Source organism: Hyperolius riggenbachi, chromosome 4 (assembly GCF_040937935.1).
Source record: "Hyperolius riggenbachi isolate aHypRig1 chromosome 4, aHypRig1.pri, whole genome shotgun sequence".
In the NCBI taxonomy this organism is placed as follows: domain Eukaryota; kingdom Metazoa; phylum Chordata; class Amphibia; order Anura; family Hyperoliidae; genus Hyperolius; species Hyperolius riggenbachi.
The window spans coordinates 432,994,607-433,013,466 of NC_090649.1; the positions used below are offsets into that span (position 1 = coordinate 432,994,607).

Consider the following 18,860-nt stretch of genomic DNA (forward strand, 5'->3'; position numbering starts at 1 on the left):
GCCTTTGCCCTCAGGTGCTTCCAAGTCGGTGCATATTTACAACATTCGGTTATTATATAGGATGAGTTTTAAATAATTATGGTCAAAAACCTTGTAATATAAAAGATGACATTTGCCATGTTGTCATGGTGATCTCTCAGCTTCCAGATCTGTGGATTAGTAATAGAGATGATCATTTCAGATAAAATATCATATCAGATAAAACTGTTATTATTCTGCTTACCATATCATGTCATGTAAGGACAGCATAATATAAAACCTAGTTGGCGATCATGAAAAGAAAAAGGAGTGTGTATGTTGGGGGAAAGAGGGAGACTATCTAAGGTGGGCAGGTCAGGCGCTGATAGGCACTAATGGGAGAAACATAAATAAGGGGGCACTAATTGGAGGCATTGGTATTAAAATCGCACAAACAGTGGGCACTGGAATAAATGGGTAACCTATTGACGCTATGGAATAAAAGGAATGCCTATTGCAGGCACTGGGGTAAAAGGGCACTAATAAGAGGTAATGGAATAAAGGAGAAACTAATAAGATTTATGGAAGAGAGACGACATCAAAGGGGGCACTGGTATCACAAAAGGCACTTATGGTGGGCACAAGAGTGAACTAATAGGTGTTATGGAATATAGAGGACATCTATTGTTGGCACTGTAATAAAAGGGCACCAGTGGGAGGTAGTGGAATAAAAGAAGCGAAATAAAGAGGTCTGGTAAACGGGGTAACTGGAATAAAGGGGGCACTAATGAAACTTTAATACAGAAATCTGGAACAAAATTTGGACACAGAGGGGCTCCGCTATTTTATTGAATGCCTCCAGTGCCCAAAATACTGCAGCTTATCATGGCTAGGTGTCTATGGTGGGGCCCAAAATATTGGCAGATAGGGTTAGGCTGGGGTCTTTAGAGTTAGGTGCCAGTGGGGTTTCCTTATTGTTAGGGCCAGTTTTAACTAGCTGGCTGCTTTCTGCATCCAGCTAATCATATCACTGACAGCCGCAGGTGTCTTCCGGAAGTCCGGATATGGCTGTCACCGACTGCTGGGGGGAATTGGATGCGTGCTGCAGAAATCTGTAGCATGCAATCCATATTTTCCCCCGCAGCACATCGTATCACTGCACAATGGCACAACTGCATTCAATGGAAAGTATTCCATTGGCATGCATTAGTTGCAGAGCCATTGCGTAAATCTCTATATGAATTCATGATTAGTGGAAACAGGCCCTTAGGCGTTGCCAGGGGGGAGGGGGGTTAAGGTTAGGCATCGCCAGGGGGGTTAAAAAAGAAGCAGTGGAATAAGGAGGGAAGTAAATGGAGGGCACTAACAATGGGTTTGATACAGTATAGAAGAAAGTGCTAGTGTTGATGCTATCATGGGGGCATTATAATGGGGGCAACTTTTCTGGCTGAGCTGTGTCGGTGGCCTGTATGAATCGTAGCTGGACATAACTGCAGATTGTTTGGCTGGAGAGGCATTTCTCTTATATTGATTTCCCCTATTATTTAGCAGTTTGCCTGTAGATCAGCTGTTTGGAGAATACATTATTCCTCGCTGTACAATGCAACAAACGTTACCACAGACTTGCATGTAAGGAGCGGCAGAACTTACCTAAAATACACCTTATCCCATGGGGACCTCCATGGCTTGGCAGCCCATCTGCTGGGGTCAAATAACAAGTATAGCCACCACAACCCCTCCCATATCAGCATGGCCACCACAACTCACTGCACCCATAACGATTAATGCAACATCATCATCCACTATGGACAGTGGCGTAGCTAAGGAGCTATGGGCCCCGATGCAAGTTTTACAATGGGGCCCCCCAAGCACTCTATACATAACAATTGATATGGTGCACCAAAACCTGCCAATGGTAACTACGGTGTCTGAGGTGCAAGAAGGCGAGGGGGAACAGTTTGTTAATGATTACCACTATTCAAAGTATCTATAGAAGTGATTATTATGAGCACAGGACCAATAGAGAGCTAATACTGTAGTTGAGGGAGGGCCCTTCGGGGCCCCTCTGGCCCAAGGGCCCCGATGCGGTCGCTACCTCTGCAACCCCTATTGCTACGCCCCTGACTATGGAGGGTGAAGAGTTGCCAGCATCCCTTCCCCCCCCCCCCCCCCCCCCGCATCTACAGGGCTTCTCCTCCAGTAGTTGAGCATCTATAGTGCAATCCGATTGGTATTTATGTGGCTAGCATTGAGGTCCTATCCTTGGAGCTCAGTTTTGGAGCTTACGCTTGGAGCTCAGTATTTTTCGAAGTTTTGTCATAAGCCAGTGCTATCATTGCGAGGTGTAACGCGATTGAAATTCAGCTGTTATTGGAAACAGATAAATGAGAGGAAGCCAATACATAGAGAGAAGAAACACAGTTTTCATAACGTACATTTCCCACTTCAGGTAAACACATAATTAAAATGGGAATAAGAGGCCTTGAAGCGAAGATCTCAAGGCCGGTATTTATCTCGTTATTGTCCACAGATCCTTCATTGGCAATCGTCAGTACCCGCCTCTGTATTGATTATCAAGAAGCGAGGATGCTTTCATGCCCATGCGGGATGTAGAGGCTCGCACTAGAAGATGCTCTCAGCTATTGTTTCATTATATTTAATTCATGACATATTCCTCCATATAATGATCGGAGAGGTATTCAGTCTAGTGCTAGATGAATGGATTCCTGAATTGGGACTCATATATTTGAGTTAAAGCAAAATTGCCTTGAAGTGACGGATCTGTGACTGATCTGTCATCAGGGCCGGGTTTGTACTCTTTACCGTCCTAGGCCACTGTCACCAGCCGCTCCCCTTCAGTATAGGTAGCGAGATGACCCCTCCCCCCTTCCCTCTAGTATAGGTAGCCTGATGACCCCCCAATATAGGTAGCCAGATGACCCCTCCCCCCTTCCCTCTAGTATAGGTAGCCTAATGACCCCCCAATATAGGTAGCCAGATGACCCCTCCCCCCTTCCCTCTAGTATAGGTAGCCTGATGACCCCCCAATATAGGTAGCGAGATGACCCCTCCCCCCTTCCCTCTAGTATATTATTATTATTATTATTTAGTATTTTAGTATTTAGTATATGTAGCCAGATGAACCGTCCCCCCTTTCCCTCTAGTGTAGGTAGCCAGATGACTCCCTTAATCCCTCTCCCCTCCCCTTTCAGTATGGGTAGCCAGCTCACCTTCACACCGCAGCAGCCATTTGTGTCACTCATTTTTCCGCTCATCTTCAGTGCAGAAGCTTCCTCTTCCTTTCTGTCTTCAATGCTGTCCAAGTCCATAGCTGCCGGCCACAATGCAAACGTGCACAGAGAGCAAGGTGGCCACTGCACAGGCGGCTAGCAGCAGAGTACTTCGTTCAGGCGCTCGCCTGATCTCCCTGCATTGCAGCATTTGCAAGCTTGCAAATGCTACACCTGTTTAGCCTGCTGCTTTGGTGCCCTTAATCCTGTGGTGCCCTAGGCCATGGCCTAGGCGGCCTTGGCCTAAATCTGGCCCTGTCTGTCATCCTGGCAATCTAATCTCGTTTCATTTAGGAAATTCGTAAAGGTATTTAGCAGGCCAGACCCTGTGAGACATTATTTTTCTTTTTGTCAGATGTTTGATTTCGTACACGGATTCAATTTAACAAAAACTGATAAAAAATGATTTTGATTGAATTATTAACCTCTTGACGACCAGCTAACGCCGATTGGCGTAAACTGGTCGTCTCCGTGTTACCATGGAAACGGCCGCTCGATCGAGTGGCCTTTCCATGTCAGTTCACGGAGGGTGTCTCCGGAAGAAATCCCTGCTGTTTACATCATACGGCGCTGCTGCGCAGCAGCGCCGTAAGGCAGATCGGCGATCCCCGGCCTCTGATTGGCCGGGGATCGCCGGCATATGATAGGCTGAAGCCTATCCTTCAATGCGCAGGACGGAAATCCGTCCTGCGCAGCTCACAGGGGGAGGGAGAGGGAGGGAGCGGGAGAGACGGCGGGAGAACGCTGCGGAGGGGGGCTTTGAAGAGCCCCCCGCTAAGCAACTGCAGCCGGCGGTGATCAGACCCACCCAGCAGGACATCCCCCTAGTGGGGAAAAAAGGGGGGTAGTCTGATCGCCCTGCTGCACTCCTGATCGGTGCTGCGGGCTGTAGAGCCCACGCAGCACCGATCAGTGAAAAATCCCCTGGTCGGCAAGTGGTTAAGTGGATCAGGAAAGGTGGTCATTTTTATCAATCATATAAGATGGTGGGGGTGGGGGGGGGGGAGGAGCGCGAGGGGGGTTAAGGGAACCTAAGCGTCTTTGAACTTGCCACCAAAGGTTTCTTAAAGATGTATGCACTGCCCAATGGGACTCCTTAGCGGGCATAAATCAGGCTCACCGAGGGATGTCTTTGCTCATAAGAGCCACCAGACTAAAGGAATAAAGAGGTACTTTCTCTTCATCTCTTTGATTTGCTACAAACATACATGCAAACATTTATTTCAGTGTGTATTCTTGTTTTGTTGTACTTATAAACCAGCATGTGTTTTCTTTATTTTCTGATCTCTGATCCTAGATCTGTTTCTTTCTACTCCAGGTAACGCGATGCATAGTGGAGGTCCTCTCCAATGCCTTAGCTAAGCCCAACGCTCCACCCATCGACCTAGAATGCAGGGAAATCCTTAAGAAGAGTAAGTAATGGAATTGACACTGATTGAGTACATTAGATTTTCACCTGCCAGATCTGGTTTCTCCAAAAGAACAATTGAATCTTGCTTTATTACATTTCAGACAGTCAATAAAATATATCCCGGTTGACTTTTCCACATGTTGTCTGAGTAACAAAGCTGACATTGTGGACTGCTGTAAGCATAACTCATGGTTCTTAAAATGAAACTCCACTCTTCTGGAAAATGAAATCATTCCCTCGGGTCAGCTCCATACATGCTAAGATTAATTGCAAACATTATTTAAACTTGCTTACATTCTTTTTTCAAGTATAAACACACTGCCGATCCACTGTGGTCCTAACGGAGAGAATGTCAGACTGGCAGTTTTAATCTGAACATTCAATCAATTAGTGCAGATGCGGAAACTAAGTAACAATTTTTCCTGCTTTGTGCAGCCAATTGCTCTTGACAGTGATACTGCAGGATTGAAAAGAGCAATCTATTTGGAAATTTAGAGATAGCTTCACATTGAAATGAAAAGGTAATTTGTAGTCATATTTACTAGACTAAAAGGGAAAGCTATAAAGTGAACCGAGCATCATTTTTAACACCCAGGGCAACTCTATAGCAAATTAAAAATGCATTCTAAAAATGTGGTTTATTATTAAAAAAAACTTTCAATTTACCTCATTTTTTTACATCTAAGGCTGGTTTCACAGTGGGACGTTACAGGCGCACGTTAGAGCAGCCTGTAACGCAGCCCACCGCACAGTAATGAAAAATCAATGGGGCTGTTCACAGTGCCCACGTTGCGTTACATTGTAACGCTGTGTCACAAGACAACGTACTGCATGCAGTACTTTAGAAGCGGCTGAGCCGCGTTAGACTGTTTGCACATGCTCAGTTGTGTTGGGGAGGAGCGGAGAGCGGCCAGGCACATGGCTAATTAAAATGCACTGCACGTTGTGACGTGCAGTGTTTACTTCCTGGAGCGGACGCTCTGTGCGGCGATTGGCCGGCGGGATCACGTGATGCCGCATGCGCACAAGAGTACGCATCACGGCATCACGGACGCCAGAGTGAGCTGCACAATGCGGCTCACTCTGACGTCCAGATCCAGCACCACCAGGCGTTCCGTTAGGGGGACGTTATGCGACCTTAACGCCCCCTCTAACGCAACGTCCTGGTGTGAAATTAGCCTAAGGGTTAAAATAGCCACTTTGTCCGTCCGTAAAGGACCTGCGGTCGCTGAGCAGGTGATTGTGGAACACAGATAAGAAATCACTTCATTAGACTTAACTGACCACAAACAAACCCCCATTGTACTTCAAACAGAAAACATCAGTTACAGTTGAAGAATTTCACACCTAGCCTGGACAATGCTAGTTGTAAAACAGCAGAGGTTGAGCTTCTGAACAATGGCAGCCCTTGCAGCTATTTGAAGCCAGGAGCTGCTTAGTTCACTATAAGGGCTGTTGGAGGCAGGACCACTAGGCTAACAAGGACAGCTCTAAGAAGGGAGGACCGAACACTAGACTAACAATGTAAGCCATAAAGGGAAGGGGGGCTATTAGTCTACCATGAAAAGCTACAAAGCGGGATCAGGGACCACTAGACTACCAGGGGAAAATATAAGAAGGGAAAGCTCTACTAGACCCCCGGGGAAAGCTATAAATAAGTGGGGGAACCATTAGATCACTTGGGCCAGCTGTGAGAAAGAGGAGGCTATTACAATAAAAATAATATTTAGCTATAACCCTGCCAACTTCAATAATACGAGGGAGGTACTCTTGCACAGAGTCAGCAACAACAGAGCATTGTACACAAGAAGTACACCAACGTTTTTTGAGCTCTTCAGGTGTACAACGAAGAAAAAAAACAACAACAACAGCACTCCTTTATTTCTTATGTGTTGGGAACAGAGGTGTTTTTACAGCTCAAACTGAAAACCAATGTTACTCAATTGGCTAGTGTACACTTGAATGTGTTTTTCCCATGCAGATAAAAAGAAAACAGCAGTGAAGCACTGCATGAATTTTCTCTATCAATTACATTAGCTTATGTGATAAAACGTGCATGTTTTCACACTTACAGACACACAGGGTGTGCAGAAATGCATACAGAAAACCGACAGACGAGTGTGCTCCCAGCCTCAGCTTATTACACTTACTCTGTCCATCTCTGATGGAGCAGAACTAGCTCTGAATCTGATGTATCTGACTCTCAGCATCACTACAGTACACAGCACTTGGGGAGAGGTAGAGAGGCTGGGGGTAGAGCGGAGCCTCTGAATAAAAACACCCAAATTTTAATTTGTGTTTTTTGGTATCTGCAGTTGCACTGTTTATCTGTATTACTAAAAGACAGTTGTAATCAGGGCCGGGCCGAGGCATAGGCTGGAGAGGCTCCAGCCTCAGGGCGCAGAATAGGAGGGGGCGCAGAATTCATTCAGCTGTCATTCCTAATTGTGTTTGAAGCAGAAAGGAATAAGAAAAGGAGATACATAGCAGTTACTGCAAGCCAGATAACTAGATATTAACGTGTTGGGGAGGTTGTGGGCCCTGTGGCCCTCTTAGTCTAATAACAATCAGTGTGTGATGGCTGGGGTGGCAGGGATGGAGGGGCGCACTTTGGTGTCTCAGCCTTGGGTGCTGGATGACCTTGTCCCGGCTCTGGTTGTAATGCAAGGCCATACTATGCAAAGCACGTGGCCACCCATCGAGGTGGGGTAAAGGAGAGGGGAGGGGGCACGCAGTTATGCGCATGGCACAGGTTCTTCGACGGGAGCATGTGGGTGGCGTTTGAGCAGGTGTGCATGGGGGGGGGGGGGGGGGGGGGGGGAATTCCTATTTTTCCCCTTTAACTACCTAAAGTCCGCCCCACGCCAATGGGGGTGGACGCGGCGGCAGCCCCAGGACTGCCCTAACACCATCCTGGAGCCGGCTACTGAAGGAGATCGCGCGAAGGGTGTGCGCGCATCTCCTTCTCGGGGGGGTGGAGCTCCGCCCCCTCTCAGGCTCCGAGCGTCTATTGCCGCTCGGTAGACTGTTAGACGGCGTGATCACCGTCTATTTACATAGAGCAGCACTGCGATCAGCAGCAGCGCTGCACTGGGGACAGCCGTGTGACACCAACAAAAATATTTATAAAAAAATAAATAAACACGGGGGGGGGGGGGGGGGGGCAGACCCCACCAACAGAGAGCTCTGTTGGTGGGGAGAAAAGGGGGGGGATCACTCCTGTGCTGTGTTGTTCGGCCCTGCCACTTGGCCTTAAAGATGCAGTGGCCATTTTAGTAAAAATTAGCCTGGTCTTTAGGGGGTTCAGCACTGGGGTCCTCAAGTGGTTAAAATGTAAGGAAATAAAATCATTCCGTGGGAAGGGGGGGGAGGTCCTTGACACCAAAAGGAAGTATAGTTTGCCCCCCCCCCCCCCAAAAAAAAAAAAAATCTATGTATTCCTAAGGTGTCATAATTAGCAATAAAGTTATTACTTATTAAAGTTAATAGGGAGCAGCCGCTTCACACGGGTTCTACCTGCGGCAGATTCAGCAAATGCTAAATGCTTTTCTGCAACTGAGCAGTAGCGCTTGGCACCAGTTCTGTCATTGTATTGCATTTAGAGCCTCATGGGGAACACAGAATTGCCGAATGCCACCGCCACAGGATGCTACATGCAGCATCCCAAAAATGTTGGTCAACCACGTTGTTTGTGCAATAGCCGGTGCTCCAATGAAATAGGCTACATCGTCAAACTAACCTACATCCCATAGACTTTACTATCCCCTCCCATTCCCTAACCCTCCTGCCTACACCTTTGTCACTGAATGTAGGAAGATTCGACAGGCATGCTATTTCATCAGAAACCTGGCAAAAGACAATAAATGCATTCATCTCAATGTGTGCGTCATTCAATCCTGGCAGTAAACACCGGCAGTCTCCCCTATGAACCAAGCCTAAAACATCAAAACTGCTCTAGTTTAGTCCATAAAAGGAAAACTATAGACCTATGTGTGAATCGGTTCATTTTCACGGTTTCATTTATCTGCTTTCATCACACTGTGCATTTTTCTTTTGCATCCCTGGAGCAGTCCTATAATCATTTCCTCTCCACCTGTTGCTGCGCAGCACAAACCTTCCCCCTCAGCCTTTTTGTGTTATTGCCATTTGTTCCTTCTCTGTGGGATGTGCAGCAGGACCAGGCTCTGGTGCTGTACTGGTGCAGCGAGTGCACTGGGAATTTTCTTGTGCTGCGGCCTCTGAGCTCTTCTTAACCTAATTAACTCCTCTGAAGGTAATACGTGAACAGCGGGGTGGTCTTGTAATCATTTTAGCACAGCCCAGAAGGACACTCCACTGGAGGTATTAGTACAATGAAAATGTGGTTGGGAAAGCTAAGGTAGACGTTGTAAAATCTATACAATGAGCAGGGATGGTAAAAGGCAGGGCCTGTCTGCTACAACTGCATGATTAAGGTGCCCATACACTCGTCAGATTAGCAGCAGATAGATAAGAAATGCATCTGATGATCTATCTGATGTGTTTTTAGAACATTTTTTACCAGGATAGAATTCCAATAGATTTCAGTTTGAAATCTATTAAAATTCGATCTGATGGCATTTTTTTGCCATCAGATTTCCATTAGGGCCAATGCAAAATGATAAGCAATCTCATCAGATCGACCTAGATTTTCCACCCTGTCAGTTCGATGGAAATCCATCGAAATCCATCGAAATCGGCCGTCGATCGGTCGATTGGCCAACCGATTTGCAATTGATCGATCGATTTTGATCGATCGGTCGGCCAAAAAATCGGCTGAGTGTATGGGCCCCTTTAGTCCCCAGCATCTAACAAAAGAGCAAAAGTCATCCTCAACACCCTATAGGTACATTTTATCTAAGGGGAGGCAAGGGCGGATTTGGAAACATGAAGGGCAGCTGCAGGCCCAGATTTACATCACAGGAGCCTATAGGCACAGGTGTCCTGGCAACCTAGACTTCACCCTCCATGAACCTACAAACACTCACTGAACTGCACCGTGAGTGTACTGGCTGGCCCAGCTGTCACTTCTCCCTTACTACCCTTGCCCATCATAGGTAGGTACAGGTGCCTCTCAGTGTTAGGTAGCCAGAAGTACCATCAATATTAAGTGTCTAGAGGTGCTCCAAGTTTTAGGTAGCTAGAGGAACCTCAGTATTAAGTACAGTAGTTAGAGGTGCCCCTGTCTGAAGGGAGATCTCATCAGTGGAATGCCGAGAGCTGGGTCACCAACCTCTCACTTACGCTCTGCTTGGGACTCTGCCTAGGGAATAATGGAGGGAGATACTAGGGGAGGGGAGTGAGCCACCTTTCCATCATCAGGTGCCTGTAGGCACATGCCTACAGTGCCTTATGGTAAATACAACCCTGATTAAGGGGACCCCATCAAAGTTTTGCTGGGGGCCCCATGATTTGTAGTTTACCCCTTGGACAATCCCCCCCCCCCCCCCCCCCCCCCCAAAAAAAAAAAATAGTAACTGTGGTAAAAACAAGTTAAAGGGAATCCGAGGTGAGAGACATACAGAGGCAGATATGTTTAGTTCCTTTTACACAATGCACATTGCCTGGCTGTCCTGCTGATCCATTGTCTCTAATACTTTTAGCCACAGACACTGAACAAGCATGCAGATTTGGTGTTGTTGACAAAAAGCTGACTAGATTAGCCCCATGCTTGTTTCAGGTGTGTGATTCAGACACTACTGACCGGAACGATCATCAGGGCTGCCAGGCTGGTTTATGGTTTAAAAGGAAATAAATATAGCAGCCCCCATATGTCTTTCACCTTGTCATCTGACTGTTATTTATTTATTTAATGTATTCTCTATCTTTCGTAATCACTGCCTAGTTGCATGGCAATAGCCGTAACAGCCCAATTATGGTCTAGGAGCGCTAAAAGGGGGGGGGGGGGGGGGGTGTTGTTCATCCTTCACTTGCCTTTCTTCTTGTCTCTGCTTCACTCTGCATCGGACATACTGTGCTTATATTAAGCCGCTGATCATAGGGAGGGTTGGGGAGGGCGGTGCAGGATGCCTGCAGATTTAAAAATTGTGAAACCCAGGGATGCTCATAATGACCCGGGTGGATGAAACGATATAAACTCTCCTAGACACTCACAACCTGAAGAGAGTCAGAGGCAAAAGATTTTTTTTTAATGGAAAGCCACTATCTTTTGTTTACATTCCTTTGTCAGATACATTTAGTAAACATTAGCAAAGCGCCAAAACTGAGCTGTACTGAGCTGAGAAGCAGAAAGAGCAGAGAAGTGATCACTAGATAGATGTTAATATATAAATACAGCAGCCGTGAAAAAAAAAATGCAATGGCAAATTTCAGAGCAGATGAACTGTACTTTGGAAACTCGTAATGTGTAAACAGACAATATTCCTTGTGCACAAAAGCAAATAGGATAACTGTTTGGGTAATAAAAAGTAGGAAAACACATTTTTATTGAATGTTATGTCAGAGTTTTATCCCACTTTAATGACAACATGTATTGGTGGTATTTTTATCTATGTCAAAAATCAACAGCATTAAGATCCAATTTATTTCTGTAATTGCTTTGCATCCCACGTTATGCTGTGATTACGGCAAAGGCATCAAACAGGGGTTTGAAGAAAAGTTTCAAGCAAGCGTGTCTCTAAGCGTAGGCTATTCTCCTGTGTGTCTGCAAACCCCTGCACTGAGCTGCTCATTATTACCGCTGTATGATTCATCAGGCAAACATCCATTCTCTGTAGCAATTAAGGTCTGGCAACATGCGTACATAGAATGGTCTGCAGGAGTGGCTCGGATGATATTGCAGCGTTTCACCCTGGCACGTCAGCAGCCTTTCTTGTTTTTAGTGACAGCGTGAGGCAAGTATAGCTGCTGGATCGCCAACCTTTCATTACATTTTGTTCCACCTTACACATAATAAGATGTTTTTATTTCAACATGAATCCCACTGAAAGGCAGCTTGGTTTAATGATGAGAGGAATTTTACTCGGTATCCAGGTTACAGTGCCTCCTCCATAATGAAACGCACGCTCTAGCTGGCATGGAATAATCATCTACTTTAAAAATACTGAAATAATTAGTTTTAACGTTGCCAAAGTTTAACCACGTTTAAAAAAAAAAAAAAATACTTGTTCAAGAGAAACTTTGGACTAATTACGGAGCTATGTAACATAAAATGTTAACAAATGTTAACAAGTGTAACTACATTTTCTATCTAAAATTGCAGCAGTAATGTTATAATTGTGGTTTAGTGCACAAGTTCTCCAACTCTGTCCTGAAGGCCCACCAACGGTACATTTGCAGGAAACCACAAACATGCACAGGTTACACGAGCGTGTAAACACTTGAATTTGTGATTCAAATGAGCATTAAAGAGACTCTGAAGTATCCCAAATGTCCTCTTTTTAATTCAGATTCCTCTTCAGCACTAACAGCAAAGCTAAATCGCCGCATCCCCACGGCCGTAGGAGGTCTTTATCCCCGCAAATCCCAAGGCAAAATCCTACGACTGTCAAAGTCACAGATTTTGCTGCCCGGGGAGGCAGAGCTTTGGGCTGTAGCTCTGCCTCCAGTTCATTCAGTCACCGCTGATCGCTGCCTCTCCCCGCCCCTCTCAGTCTTCTTTCAAAGAGAGGGGCGGGGAGAGGTGGCTATCTGCCGTGATTGACTGGACTGGAGGCAGGGCTACAGCGAAAAGCTCTGCCTCCTCTAGGAAATCCTGGAGGGATTTGCGACGGGGATCTTGGAGGTGATAAAGACCTCCTACGACTTCAGAGTCTCTTTAAAGGGAACCTTAACTGAGAGGGATATGGATGTTTCCTTTTAAACAATACCGGTTGCCTGGCAGCCCTGCTGACCTATGGCTGCAGCAGTGGCTAAATCACACACCTGAAACAAGCATGCAGCTAATCCAGTCTGACTTCAGTCAGAGCACCTGATCTGCATGCTTGTTGAGGGGCTGTGGCTAAAAGTATTCGATACACAGGATCAGTAGTAGAGTCAGGCAACTGGTATTATTTTAAAAGGAAAAATCCATATCCTTCTCAGTTTAGGTTCCCTTTAATTATCTCAGCTGTGCGGCGGGGACATAAGGGGTTAGTTACCCATAATTCCACCTCCTCCCTGCGCTTCAAATAGCTTGCACGCGTCCTATTGGACACGTTGCAAGCCTCACTCCGGGCACTTCCTCCTTCAAGCCGTACGGAGGAAGTGCGTGGTGATGAGGCTTGCAACGCGTCCAATAGGACGTGGGCAAGCTATTTGGAGCACAGGGAGGATGCGGAATTATGGGTAACTAACCCCTTATTTCCCCGCCGCCCAGCTGAGCTAATTATTGCTCATGTGAATCACGAATTTGAGTGTTTACACACTCGTGATTACTTGTGAGAGCATCCCTGCAGGTGAGGTAATTAGTGTCTCAGCAGAGCTGATTAACTACCTCTCTGGATTTCCACAAAACATGCACTGTTGGTGGGCCTTGAGGACAGGGTTGGGGAACACTGGGCTAGTGAACTCAAACTCTGCAGTCTAAATACAAGACAAATAACTTTTATATTACTCTATTATCTTGACGGCAGTGGCGTAGCAATAGCCATAGCAGCCATAGCAACTGTTATGGGGCTCTGGAGCAAAGAGGGCCCAAGCTGTATTGTGTTCACTATTTATTTTCCTGTTTTTCACCACGCTCTGACTTTATCTCAGTGCCCATAGCGTGTTTGCAGTGTACATTACATAGGAATTTACATTGACCAGTCAACATATATCCCATAGCATAGGGGTAGGTTGCATTGCTCTTGAGTGCCCAGGTCTGATGGCCCCATCAAAATTCTAATATGGGGCCCCATAATCTCTAGCTACACCTCTGCCTGGCTGACTCAAAGCACTTGAGTTGCAAACACTAGAGGCACGCTCAGTAGGCAGTCGCAGTGTAACTGAGTTTTGCCCAAGGTCTCCTACTAAACAGCTGCTGGCTTACTGAACAGGAAGAGCCGAGATTTGAACCCTGGTTGCCTGTGTCAGAGGCAGAGCCCTTAACCAGTACACTATCCAGCCACTACTATAGGGTTTACTGTCTTATAAATCCAGAAGCCTCGAGTAGTTGCTGTAGTTTATGCATGGCTGAGGGCTGCAGGGGAGGAGCTACAGAGAAATGACACAGCACCTATTGGTTATTTGATAGGACACTTCCAGGCATACTAATATTTGCTTTTGCACTGTTGAATCATTGTGTGTAGGTTGTCTAACGGTGCGTACACATCTTTGATGGATGTTGCCAGTCAGGGGTCGGGGCCCCATCCCCCTGGGTGACATTGCACAGACACCTGTCAGCTGTATAGCTGACGAAATGCTGTGTTGCTAAGCGGGGTGGAGGGACCATGGAGCGGCGCATGTGTGATGTCACATGGCAGACAGGGGTGAACAATGCGTAGCCAACTCCATAATAGTAATATGTAATATTTTATTAAGGATAACAGAACAATAAAAACAAGTAAAATCAATCAGCAAGGGGTCACAACGGGTGGGGTACTCAAGCAGCACTCCTGGATACAAATAATAAACAATGTTCGTCCAAAGTGACACTAAATATAAAGTGCCTAATCACCAACCAGGGGCAAGCACACAGTAAGGGCTGTTAACTAGGAGAGCCAAGCATGAAACATGCTATGCCCAATGACAGCTGCATAGGAAGTAAGTAATTGTATGAGAATCACACTAAGTCCACATGCATATAAATATACGTAATCAGGCTGTGCACTTACCCCCAGGAAGAGACCCCAAACACCGAAGCCACAATGCTGTGCGCAATCTCACGCGTATTTAGTGTCACTTTGGACGAACATTGTTTATTATTTGTATCCACGAGTGCTGCTTGAGTACCCCACCCGTTGTGACCCCTTGCTGATTGATTTTACTTGTTTTTATTGTTATGTTATCCTTAATAAAATATTACATATTACTATTATGGAGTTGGCTATGTATTGATTCATAGTGTCATGGACGCTTTCTCTTGTGTTTGATTATATGCCCTTGTCCATAGACATGGATAAAAGTTCGGTTATTTCTTTTGTACTCTGCTTTGTGGTGTTTTAGGGGTGAACAATGCGATCATCCGTCGCTGGGTGTGAGTTGATCCACCGGGCGGGTTGCTTGCGGGTGAGGGGTCAGAGGCTGCTGTACACATACCTGATTAACCACTTAAGCCCGAAGGGTTGTTTATTTTTTGCATATGAGCAACTTTCACCTCCCATTCATTTTCTAATAACTAAGTTTGAAATTAATACATGCTACCGTAATTAAAACCCATGTATTTTATTTGCCCATTTGTCCCGCTTATTACACCATTTAAATTATGTCCCTATCACAATGTATGGCGCCGATATTTTATTTGGAAATAAAGGTGCATTTTTTCAATTTGCGTCCATCACTATTTACAAGCCCATAATTAAAAAAAAATTATATTAATTTACTCCTTTGACATGCAGAGCCTTAGGTAACTATTTATGTTTTGTTTTTTGTTTTTTTTAATTGTTATTTTTTAATTTTTTTGTATTAAAAATTGTATGTAGGTAATTTTTGGTGTGGGAGGATCAATAATCCCTTTCATTGATCGCTGGGCTAACGGCCGGCGGCAGGAGCGCACGTGGCCCGCAGGAATGCGCGCAGCCCAACTGGACGAGAATGGTCGTCCAATTGGGCTTAAGTGGTTAAAGTTGGCTGAGGTGGCTGATAATGACCGCATCAGCTGATTTTAGTCAGGTGTGTGTATGACCCTTAATAGGGATGAGTGAATCTGTCCTCATAGTGCGTCATTTGCAAAAATGTGATAGTTCTGTAAGTATCTTGCCAAGAAGCAAATGTTGCATTGAAGTCTATGGTTCCAACTTTCATATTTAATTGCAGAGCCTCATGTATGCCATCTTCATCAAAATTCCTATGTATGCCAATGCCAAATGAGGGGGAACATACCAAAAAAAACAATTCCATTTCCAAAATACCAGCCTACATGGGTGACAGTGGTTAACAGTGGTTAGGAGAGCGGACAAGTGGAGGAAATCCATACGCTCTGTAACCCCCTCAGGTGTACTCACTGGTGCTGGATCTGGATAAGTCAAACCATCATAAACGACAAGAGAAGGATCCGCAGACTTTAGATGAGTTTGTAAAAAGCCGTATAACTTGATTGCAAAAATCCACAAAAAGACATAGACATCCACAGGATCAAACTGACGCGTATCAGGCTCAGTATGTGCCCTACGGTATGTAGACCTTAGATTTTTGCAATAAAGTTACAAACTCATCTGAAGTCTGCGGATCCTTCCCTTGTTGCTTAGGAGAAGGGGACCAGTAAACCCCTTTTACCTTCTGCTTTTTTGCTACTTTTATATGTAGGTTAGGAAGGGATGGATTTTTTTTCGCTTGGCTGATACTTAAAATCTCCCCATTGTGAAGTGATCCTTTTCTGTTCACTTGGAGAGCCATATTCCAGAGTGGAATTCATTTGGTGGTTTTGCGATCAGCCATGGCACGGGTAGGGTTATCACATCCCCATTGTGTCAGTTCTCTAATAACAAAAACAATGAATGGTGAAGATTAGCTAGGGATGGGAAACAGTATAGATCACTAGGGAACATTATTGGTCAAACAAAGGTGGGCTAGTTTATTATTTATTTAATTAATTTATTTATTTATTGTATTTATAAAGCGCCAACATATTACGCAGCGCTAGTTGTACAACTTTGACCACAATGTACAGTGTGTAATGTTTTTAGCCCTCACCTGTGTCATTTCAGAACATAGTGGGGCTTATTAAAAGGTTAGTAAATTAGCAATCATGGAGCCACAGTTAGACACATTCTCCTTCACTGAAATAAATCCAGTCTGCCTTGCATTTGTGATATAGAAGTTCTTGATGTGGGTGGGTGTGTGCACTTCCAACATGCAACTTTAATAGTGCAAATTCTAGTTCACTACCCCTTCAGTAACCCTTGCCATGTTCGGATTTGACCCATAGAGGGTTCTATTTCTGCAAATTCAGCAATCATGAGGCCCCCAACAAATCATGAGGCCCCAAATAAGACAAATTCAGCAATCATAGTTACATAGTTACATAGTTATTTTTGGTTGAAAAAAGACATACGTCCATCGAGTTCAACCAGCATCATGAGGCCCCCAACAATTCGTGAGGCCCCCAACAAGACAAATTCAGCAATCATGAGGCCCCCAACAAGACAAATTCAGTAACCATGAGGCCCCCAACAAGACATATTCAGCAATCTTGAGGCCCCCAACAAGACAATTTCAGCAGTAATGAGGCACATAAATAGACAGCATTTCACATAAATAGGCAGAATGCCCCCTTAATATGGTAGACACCTCTCACCTGGCTTCTGAATTCTCCTCTACTGGCTGCTGTGCTTGGCTGGCCTGGCAATACTGTTTTTGGCTGGCTTGGGGATGATGTGTGGGCCGAAAGGCCTGGCAGTGATGCTGTGGCCTGGTTGGAGGTAATGCTGGGCTGGCCTGGCTGGTGGTGATGCTAGGCTGGCTGGCCTGGATAGTTTAGGTAGTGACAGGTGCCCTCCAGTTTAGGTAGTGACAGGGCCCCCCCAGTTTAGGTAGTGACAGGGCCCCCCAGTTTAGGTAGTGACAGGTGCTTCCTAGTTTAGGTAGTGACAGATGCCTCCTAGTTTAGTTAGTGACAGGAGCACCCGAGTTCAGGTAGTGACAGGGATTCCACAGTTTAGGTAGTGACAGGGCCCCCCAGTTTAGGTAGTGACAGGGCCCCCCCGGTTTAGGTAGTGACAGGTGCCTCCTAGTTTAGTTAGTGACAGGAGCCCCCAAGTTCAGGTAGTGACAGGAGCCCCCCCCTGTTCAGGCAGTGATGGGGACCCCCCCACTTCAGGTAGTGACAGGGACCCCCCAGTTTAGGTAGTGACAGGGACCCCCCAGTTTAGGTAGTGACAGGAGCCCCCCCAGTTAAGGTAGTGACAAGGACCCACCAGTTCAGGTAGTGACAGGGACCCCCCAGTTTAGATAGTGACAGAAGCCCCCCAGTTCAGGTAGTGACAGGGATCCCCCAGTTTAGGTAGTTACAGGAGCCCCCCAGTTCAGGTAGTGACAGGAACCATCCAGTTTAGGTAGTGACAGGGATCCCCCAGTTGTGACAGTGGTGGGGAAGGGGGGACATCCCCCACCTCTTCCCTCACCTTGGGGCTCACCCTTCCTCTGTCTTCCCCTCCATAATGAGGCGGCTGGCAGCGGAGCAGAACACTTCTTCTATTGCCTGCGCGAGAGGGAGATCTGCGTCGCTGGTCTGACGTCACTGACTAGACCAGACCAGCTGCGCACAGAGCCTTCCTCGCGTGCAGGGAATAGAGGAAGTGTTCTGCTCCGCTGCGCCCTAAATTATGGAGGGAGGGGATTGAGTAAGGTGGAGCCCTTCTCTGCTGCTGTGCCTGCTGCTCCCCCTTCACTGCGCTGAGTCGGGTGGGGGTAAGGTGGGCGCAACTGATTCGGCCGGGGGGTGGCCGGGGGGGCTGCAGCGGGCGGCCAGGGGGAGGCAGCTGCCCCAATTTGCCCGACGTGCAGACGTCCATGATTCCAACTCTTAATGAGTGTTCACTGTAAAAAAAACTATTACAGCACAAAAGAACCTGTTTGTGTTCAGAATCTATATGGTTAACAGACTTTTTCAGGCATGAATAGAAGTGAAAGATGTATTTGATATTTTTTTCATTACAGTCAACACTGCTTTTGCCTAGTAGATGGATAGAGAGATATATATTTTTCAGAAAGCGTGAAGATCGCAGATGTGCAGAACAAGGCTGAGTCACTGTTCTATTAAATTTTATTGACAGAATGGTTTATTAACTTCCCATAATCCTTTGCAGCTCACCATCGCTGTGTGATGTGGTACGAACAAAAAATGCAGAAAATCCCGTGTGGTTCACATCCAAGAATGGTTCAGACTTACAAGTTTTTTTCCCAGTTCTATGGTTGAAAAAAATACTGACGGTTTCAAAATCCTGAACTGTAAGGCTAGTTTCAGGCTGCAAAGAGAAAAATAATATTTTATAGGAATATTTTGTGTTTTTGTGCTATATTTTATTATATTAGGGGGCCAGGGCTATATATATATTTTCAGTGTTATGTTAATTTTTTGTTAATAATGTAAGAAATAGTACAAA

General features: G+C 45.7%; 1 protein-coding gene across 1 annotated transcript in view; it reads left to right on the forward strand.

The window, feature by feature from the left end:
* CHGB (chromogranin B) overlaps positions 1 to 18,860 on the forward strand; it is an 82,712-nt gene that overhangs the window by 49,122 nt on the left and 14,730 nt on the right. Inside the window, exon 3 of the mRNA XM_068232499.1 lies at positions 4,567 to 4,660. Coding sequence (XP_068088600.1) covers positions 4,567 to 4,660 — 94 coding nt within the window. The remainder of the gene's footprint in view (positions 1 to 4,566; positions 4,661 to 18,860) is intronic.